General features: G+C 36.8%; 1 protein-coding gene across 1 annotated transcript in view; it reads left to right on the forward strand.

Moving 5' to 3' along the window:
- EDNRA (endothelin receptor type A) overlaps positions 1-7,863 on the forward strand; it is a 51,041-nt gene extending 43,178 nt beyond the window's left edge. Inside the window, exons 6-8 of the mRNA XM_014455694.2 lie at positions 3,177-3,310; positions 3,729-3,837; positions 5,405-7,863. Of these exons, the coding sequence (XP_014311180.1) occupies positions 3,177-3,310; positions 3,729-3,837; positions 5,405-5,545 (384 nt within the window). The 3' untranslated portion in view covers positions 5,546-7,863. The remainder of the gene's footprint in view (positions 1-3,176; positions 3,311-3,728; positions 3,838-5,404) is intronic.
- The last annotated feature ends 803 nt before the right edge of the window (positions 7,864-8,666 follow it).

Raw genomic sequence — 8,666 nt, forward strand, 5'->3', positions numbered from 1 at the left:
TATATATATATATATATATATATTATGTCAAGGGGGTTACCTAATGCATGTAAGGTATCTAATAGAATCCAACTCATAGTAAGTACCCAGAAAAAGTTCATAGATACTTTTCAAAGAGTAAAACTAGGACTGTAAGTAAGTTCTAAATCTCAGCAGAGAAGGACACCCCACCACAGCAAATTTTAATGTGAGTTTCAGATGGAGCCTGTAAATCCACCTATATAATTACAATACACAAGCATCATTCTTCAGCAGCAGCTCTTTTCAACTACTTTACTAATTTTTCTGAGCTTCAGCTCCTTGTCTGTAAATTGGGCATAATATCATATAAATCAATGTTATTATAGGAATCAAAGGAAATAATATGCATACACATACTTTGTAAAAATATAACATGCCATACAAATGGTAGCTATTACCTCCTATTGAAATTTAACAGGAAAATTATATTGAGAAACTTTAGTATGACATTGTTCAAGCATGAAAATTTCAAGTATTCCCAATGTGAAACATATTAAGCAATTATTACCTCTCACTCCTGCAATGGAAATAATTAATTAGAATAGATGTGTGAAAAACAGTGTTTTAAATGTTGATTTTTGTATCAGCACCATGATTGAGCCTGTTTAAGCTATAAGTGGTATTTGCTCTGAAAATAATTCAATAGGGATTGGAAACAATAATAATATGATGATACTTCACATTTACACAGCATTTTTAAAGTTTTGTAAAGCATTTCCATGTTATCTTCTTATTTGATTCATCCAAGCATGCTGTGAGATAGACAAGGCAAGCATTATCCTTATCACGCAGATGGTTAGGCCAGGCTCCCACGCTGCTATAAGAAAACCAAGAATCTGATTGATTAAGAGAGTGGCTCAACCAAATGGAAATTAGAATCCAAGACTTGGTCCTTATGCAGTAGACATTCCTTTGTGTCCCACTCAAAGCTGTAGAAGGTTCTAAGAGCAGACGAGCAAGCCTGGCTGGAAGGCCTTCAAGTGGGACTATGGGGAAGCTAGCTCAGAGTGAAAAGCCCTGTCAGTCTTCCACTGCTAGCCTATTGGGCTCTTGGTCTTGCTTCTTGTATGTTTCTCAAGTTTCTCTTCGTTATGCTGACAACAATTTGATCAGTTAGGGATTGTGTTTGGGTGCTGGTAGCAAAAACAAAACAAAACAAAATAACATTGAGTAGACCAAGGAGGGGTTTATCTTTCTCCCACAGCAAAAAGTTCAGATGTCATTGATTCAGTGGTAAAGGGGCTCACAGGCAGGTGTCTGCTGTTTTGCTGACCTTTCATTATCACAAGACAGCAACTTCAGCTCTACCCTTATATCTGATTTCCAGGCAGAAAGAGGGGGAAGAACATAGATCACATGAGTTATATCTGATTTCCAGGCAAAAAGAGGGGAAGAACATAGATCACATGAGTGTATGAGCATCAAAGGAGTATCCCCCACTTTTAAGTAGCTTTACAGAAACCTCACACAATTTCTACTTAATCTAATTGGTCAGAACTGCCAGGTAGCCATGCAGATGATTAGGCCCAGGCTCCCACGCTGCTATAACAAAACCAAGAATCTGATTGATAGCAGGGAAAATAGGAGGATGAATATTGGGTAAGCAAATAGCAGACTGTAATGGCAATGTATTAATATTACCTTTTAAAAGGGTTATCCTCTTTAATGATTAACTCAGAGGAGATAACCTCCCCCTAATACTTTACATTTTTATTTTTCTGGGCACACTGTCTTTCTGTTTACACAAAATGATCCTTTAAAATGATCTCCCATTCCTGCAGATTGGAATCCTTTATTTCTCTCAATCACTGCTCGGTTTATGTGTTCTCTGAAGTATATCCCAGCTAGCCCGATAGCTCCAAAAAGATTAAAGAACTCTCAGTTCTTTGAATTAGAGTCAAAATTTGTGAAAACTGCCCCCAAATCTTTTTAAATGACTCCATTAATCATGTGGGTTTGCTCTAGGCTTCCTATACTTAATGCTATATGCTCTTGGTTGAACCAGCATTCCTCTTCCAAACCCTGTTTTCAATCAGTTTTATTTTGACATTAACTGATCCCAGTTCCAGACAAGTTACATTTTATGTTCCTAGTTAGCCTTCTAAATGCATGCATTATAATACTCAAGCATAATGCACACAAAAGACTGGTTGCTGCTAATCCCTAACCTATGATTTTCCTGATCCTGTGCAGACTTGAAAGTATGTAAACCTTCAACTAAAGTCACACCAGGGTCAGCATGTCCCAGGTTTTCTCATCATCATTGCTGATAATCCTTTACCCTCATCCCTATGTTTGCAAACAATATATCTTTGGGAAATATGTCATTAATAAAATATTTTTAAAGCAAAAATATCCCAATGCTAGCTTTCTTAAAGATCAAGAAATGGAGAAAACATATTGCTGTGTTGATGATTATTGTTGTTTTTTTAAATATATTTTTATTGATTTTAGAGGAAGGGAAAAAGAGAGAGGGATAGAAACATGAATGATGACAGAGAATCACTGATCAGCTGCCTCCTGCACAACCCCTACTGGGGACTAGTCTGCAACCCAGGCACGTGCCCTGACCGGAAATCAAACCATGACTTCCTGGTTCATAGGTTGACACTCAACCACTGAGCACCACTGTCCAGGCTGCTGTTGCTTTTTCTTTTCTATTTCCTATTCCTATTTTATTTTCCAAACATCTTTGCAGATTTGTCCATTCTTTAACATGGTGAGTTCAGTCACTTTGACTGTTATGCTGTAATTAATGCTAGCTAGTTACCTGTTATTAATGCTTTTAGATAATGCTTTTCCCCATATATTTGCCACATGCACACACACACACACACACACACTCAGGCACACCCACAGTGTTGGCTTTACTCCAGCCATTTCCCACCACCCCCTGCCATAGAACCTCTGCCCTGGTCCTAATAACCAACCTGAAGCCACCATCCTTCCTGGCAGTTGCCCAAAAAAATCAGTAGCAAATCCTTATTGAAGTTGGATTCTAAATCTTAAAGGGGTAGAAGTACTGTGAGGCAGGCTGTCCTGGCTCCTCTTTGAGCTATTCTTTCTCTGCTTTCAACTACTTCCTTATTATGTAGTTCTTTTATCTAGCCGAAAAACAATGAATTTACTGTACTTTTTTTCTCACTTTCCTTTAGCGTCGAGAAGTGGCAAAAACAGTTTTCTGCTTGGTTGTAATTTTTGCTCTTTGCTGGTTCCCTCTTCATTTAAGCCGTATTTTGAAGAAAACCGTGTATGATCAGATGGACAAGAACCGCTGTGAATTACTTAGGTATGATCCTATGTACCCATTAGGAAATTGGAGTTTCTCTGATTTTCACATTTATGATACTTTTACAAAACCATCTAGTCTACATTCTCATTAGCCCTGGAAATTAAAACTGCAAAGTTGATTATTTCTTCTTTAGCTGACATAATTCATAACTGATCCCAAAATTTGTGCAAGCCATGTCTATAATCTTGCTGCTCCCCTCCTGAGACTGTGCATAATAGTCTGAGCTAACCAAGTGGCAGGTAAATGTTCTGCAGAACTGAGAGTGCCATTTAAACAAGGACTTTAAAAAAATTCTGACTGCTACCTGTGAGAAATGGCTTCTGGGCAAGAAAAATGCTTATTCTAGGGATAAATGCTAGTTTGCAGTTTTGAAAACATTATGTGCTAATTATTCTACTATTTTCTTTTGCTCTAGTTTCTTGCTGCTCATGGATTATATCGGCATTAACTTGGCAACTATGAATTCATGTATAAACCCAATAGCTCTATATTTTGTGAGCAAGAAATTTAAAAATTGTTTTCAGGTAAGACTGTTTTGCAAGTATTTTTAAGGAAAACCAAATAAGTATATTAAGTAGCCAACAGGTATGGCTAATCCCAATTGTAAATATTATTTTCATCAGCTATACTTTTCAGTAGAGAAGTGAAAATCATATTTTTAACCAGAAAGATGGTTAGATTGTCAGCATAAAAGAAAAGCAATATCTATTCAGACAACAACATATTCAGAGATTAAAGTTAAAAATAACTAACTTAATAACATGTCAATTTAGAACCCTCCTTTAAAAAGAAAGGCTCAAATGTGAACTGCAGGCCATAGAGAATACATAAATCCTATTCCTTCCTTATATTTTTTTTAGGATTTAACAACAGTCTCAGCAAAACATAAACTCTATTGTTAAGAAAGCTCTTTCTGCCCTAACTGGTTTGGCTCAGTGGATAGAGCGTCAGCCTGCAGACTGAAGGGTCCCATGTTCAATTCCAGTCAAAGGCATGTACCTTGGCTGCAAGCACATCCCCAGTGGGGGGTGTGCAGGAGGCGATGTTTCTAACTCTCTATCGCTCTCCCTTCCTCTCTGTAAAAAATCAATAAAATATATTTTTTTTAAAGAAAACTCTTTCTAAATACTACTTAATAGTATATTTAATAATAGCCTCTTTAAGACAAGTAAATACTTATTGCTCTGGAAATCTGAATTAATGTAATTGCATTTGAAATCAGTTTCCTTCTGTTCTTCAAACCTTCTTGTAGCTAAATCAACCCATGTCCTCCAGAAGCTCCAAGCACAGTTCCTGGAATGATTTAACATAGAATTAATCCAAATTGGATTCTGTTATCTCTAGCCAGGATGTTAGTTCATGGCACATATTAGGAAGAGTAGCATAGAGGTCAAGGGTGCAGGCTCAGGAAGCAAACAATCTTGATTTGCATCACAGCTCTGCACTTACTGACAAACCCAGGTCTGGGTGGTGCCCTTCCTGCTTCCTTCATTTGCTGGTCTGTAAAATCAGACAATCACAATATCTATCTCATAAGTAGGATTCAGTGGGTTAATACTATATGTTAAGTGCTTAAAACAAATAATAAGTGCTAAGTATGAGTTTATTATTATTTGGGATAAAGTGAACAAGAAAAAACACAGTGACTGCCCTCGTGGAACTTACAATCTAAAAGGAGAATTATACAAATAGATGAAACCTGGTAGTTTCATACAACTTGGTAGGAAATTAGCAACTACCACCTAGTGCTGTGAGCATCAGATGAGGTACACAATGCAGAGAGCCACACCAGTGGTGCACACTGAAGAAATGCTAGGTTCCCCTCCTAATCCCCCACTATGCCCACCCCAAGTCATAGAGCACTCTTCCTCTGGCCAAAACTGCTTCCCTCTTTGACTTAGAATTTAAACAAGAAACAAGGGATATATTTCGCTGCACAAGAATGGACAATTTAGCTTTTACCTAGGGTTTACAGACTCCATACCCTAGATTACTGTTAAGGTTCTGTCCTCAAATGTATGTGGACATTTACCCCTTGTTGGTGGGAACGTAACACATGTCATGTCATTTAGCATCTGTTTCTTCTCCCAGTCTTGCCTCTGCTGCTGCTGTTACCAGTCCAAAAGTCTGATGACCTCAGTCCCTATGAATGGAACCAGCATCCAGTGGAAGAACCATGAACAAAACAACCACAACACAGAGAGGAGTAGCCACAAGGATAGTATAAACTGAACAGCTTAAGAAACATTAATCAATATTCCTTCAAACCTTATTAGAGAAAAAAAACACAGCAACTATGTCTCCAGAAGTCTCTTCTCTCATGACTCAGACCCACGCCCGGAAAATGCTTTCCAAAACATGAGAGGGTGGACTGTTTCATGCCCACAAATTCAATGACTCTTACTTTTTTAATTTATCTAATTTACGTATTCTGTATGTTATATTCAACATTAAAAAATGGTGAGAGTTGGCAAGGGATAGGGAGACTGTTAAATGAAACCAGAAGGATATTTACTACTTTTGCATGAAAATCGTTTTCACGTGCATGACTAGCTTTCACGGCTGTTCTGTCAAATGTTTAATGAGAACTGGTCACCATGAAAGTTTGGAGGTTATAAAATAGAGATATTTTTTAAATGTTTTTTTTTTTTTGCAAACACTGTATGGGCATAAGTCACCTTTATTTTGAAATGTCATTCAGTGCCAGTATTTTTTAACTGCATAGCAGCCTAAAAATAATTATTTGAGTTCATTTTGTTTAAAAAAAAAAAGGTAAAACAATTTAGTGAAAAATTAGGTTGTTTCTCATGCCACTGTGGTCTTTTTTTTTAACATAAATTTTCAAGCTGCAACAAATACAGAACTAAAGCACAAATTGATAACCACACATGGCAGTTTAATAGCTGCTATTCAAAGAATTTTTAAGAACCTATTTTTTATGGTGTTTCATTACAGGAGATCCTGAACATTTTTTCATCTTAAATTTTAATAAAATAATGCTTGAATCAAATAGTTCTATTTTTCATAAGCCCAATCTATTTTTAATGTCTTTTATGTACAATCAATATCATATACCAAAATGTAAAGGTACGTGTCGTTTAACTATACCCAAGACTTTCAGTTCAATGGATAGAAGTCTAAACCTAGGAGAATAGAATTAAATATTTTTAGAAGATTTGGAAATTTTCATTGAGGTTTTTTAGTAATAGTAACATGTATATTTATGTATATGTATACATATATATGTACATATATGCATATATGTGTGTATGTATATATAGTTTACATATCACCTCATATTCTCTTGTTTTAAATGTTAACTGGCAGAAAGACTTTTTTTGATCATTCCCTTTTCCATAGAGGAAACATAATTTCAAAGTGGCTGGCTGAGTTTATCATGTCAGTGAATATAATCACCCCAAAGGCCACCATGAACTATGCTTCCTCACTTCTCTGGGTTTCCAGTGTGAACTTAAACACCTCCCCCTCTCCCACAACTCACATGGTCACCATTTGAAAGGGCCCACAGTGACTTTTGCTGGGTATTTTCCAAGATGTTTACAGACTGTGAGTAGAGCAGAAAATCTTTTAGCATGTGTGTGTATATATATATATATACAACTGTACATATCTTTTAGCCAATTTTTCTGTTATTATCTCTATGGAATATATTTGTGTGTGTGATACATGCATGTGTGTGATGTTTTGTATGGATGTATGTAATCTAATAATGATGCCTTGTAGCTGTGCCAAAGCACACACTTGGACTGGAATCTAGGTGGTTGTTTATCATGACAGTTGGCCTCAGTCAGTTTTAATCTGTGTTCATAAAGCATGTGACTATGTCACCGTTACAAGTGGAATATGGGAGGCAGCATGAAAGGGGATGAGCCATGGGTTAACAATAGGGTTTTATTTGCTTGGTTGGTTGGCTGATTGGCTGGTTTGATAAAACAGTATTTGGGGTTGTTGGAGCAAATGTCATTAAACTATGAGTAATCATATTGTCTTAATCCTCAACTAAACTCAGTGATAAGGTTGACAAGTAATCTAATGTATATATCAGACTACACCAAACATATTCCTGATGATAAATTAGCTAATAATTTGTTGGGCTGTGTTTTAGCACCGTCACGTATAAAATGATATCAGGTTCCAATGGACCCCATTGCAGGGCTTTTTGATGTGTAAGCAGTCGAATTCCATTATTCCGCTGGTACATACCATGCACTGATATATACCCATAATGTAAGCCATAAACTCACACCATTTTGTTTAAACAACTATTTTTTTGTTTAAGATACTTTCTCTCTTGCATATGAATAATGCATTTTATAAGTTCAGAAAGTCATAGCTTTCCTAATAACCACACAGGCTTCAATGGACATTTTGTTTATGGACTGGTAAGTAACTGTGGTTTACTAGTAGGAATATTTCCAGTTTCTACTTTTACCACATCTTTCCAAGTAAAACTGTAGAAATGAGCCAAAAGCCAAGGCCCTGCATTGGCAGTGGCCTGTAAGTATAAAATAAAGTTTACAGAAGCCTTGCAAGTGTCTCTTCATTATTACATAGTTCTTCAGAGAAAATGTTTGCTAGACAATGCCTATTGTAAACCTCTCCCTAGTAACAGCCAGTCAAGCAATTTCACTTTCAAACACATACTTCCTAACTGTTGTGCTGAACACATAACAACCTCATTCATTTCTTCATTCACCTTTCTAGTAAATTTTGCTGAGCATCTGCTATGCCCCAGGAATTTTTCTAGGAACTGGGGATATAGCAGTGAACATAACAGGCAAAGTTCCTGCTCTTATGGAGCTTGAGTTCTAGAGGAAGGAGCTAAACAATTACAGTCCATAAACAATATGTCAAGCGATACCTAGAGGAATAGACTTATGTGTATCCAGCTGCTTATTTAACATCTCCAACTGAATGACTAACAGACCTACCATATCTAAAACTAAGCTCCTGATATCCCTCTAACCCAGCGATTCTCAACCTGTGGGTCGCGAACCCTTTGGTGGTCGAACAACCCTTTCACAGGGGTCACCTAAGACCATCCTGCATATCAGATATTTATATTATGATTCGTAACAGTAGCAACATTACAGTTATGAAGTAGCAATGAAAATAATTTTATGGTTGGGTCACAACATGAGGAACTGTATTTAAAGGGCCAGAAGGTTGAGAACCACTGCTCTAACCTGTGCCACTATAATATTCCTCTGCTCATGTATTAGTCAGGATTCAACAGAGAAACAGAGCCAATATGTATAAGAGAAGATTTATGATGGGAATTGGCTCATGTAATTATGGAGGCTGAGATATGCTATCATCTGCCATCTGCAAG

Source organism: Myotis lucifugus, unplaced genomic scaffold, assembly GCF_000147115.1.
Source record: "Myotis lucifugus unplaced genomic scaffold, Myoluc2.0 scaffold_1, whole genome shotgun sequence".
In the NCBI taxonomy this organism is placed as follows: Eukaryota; Metazoa; Chordata; class Mammalia; order Chiroptera; family Vespertilionidae; genus Myotis; species Myotis lucifugus.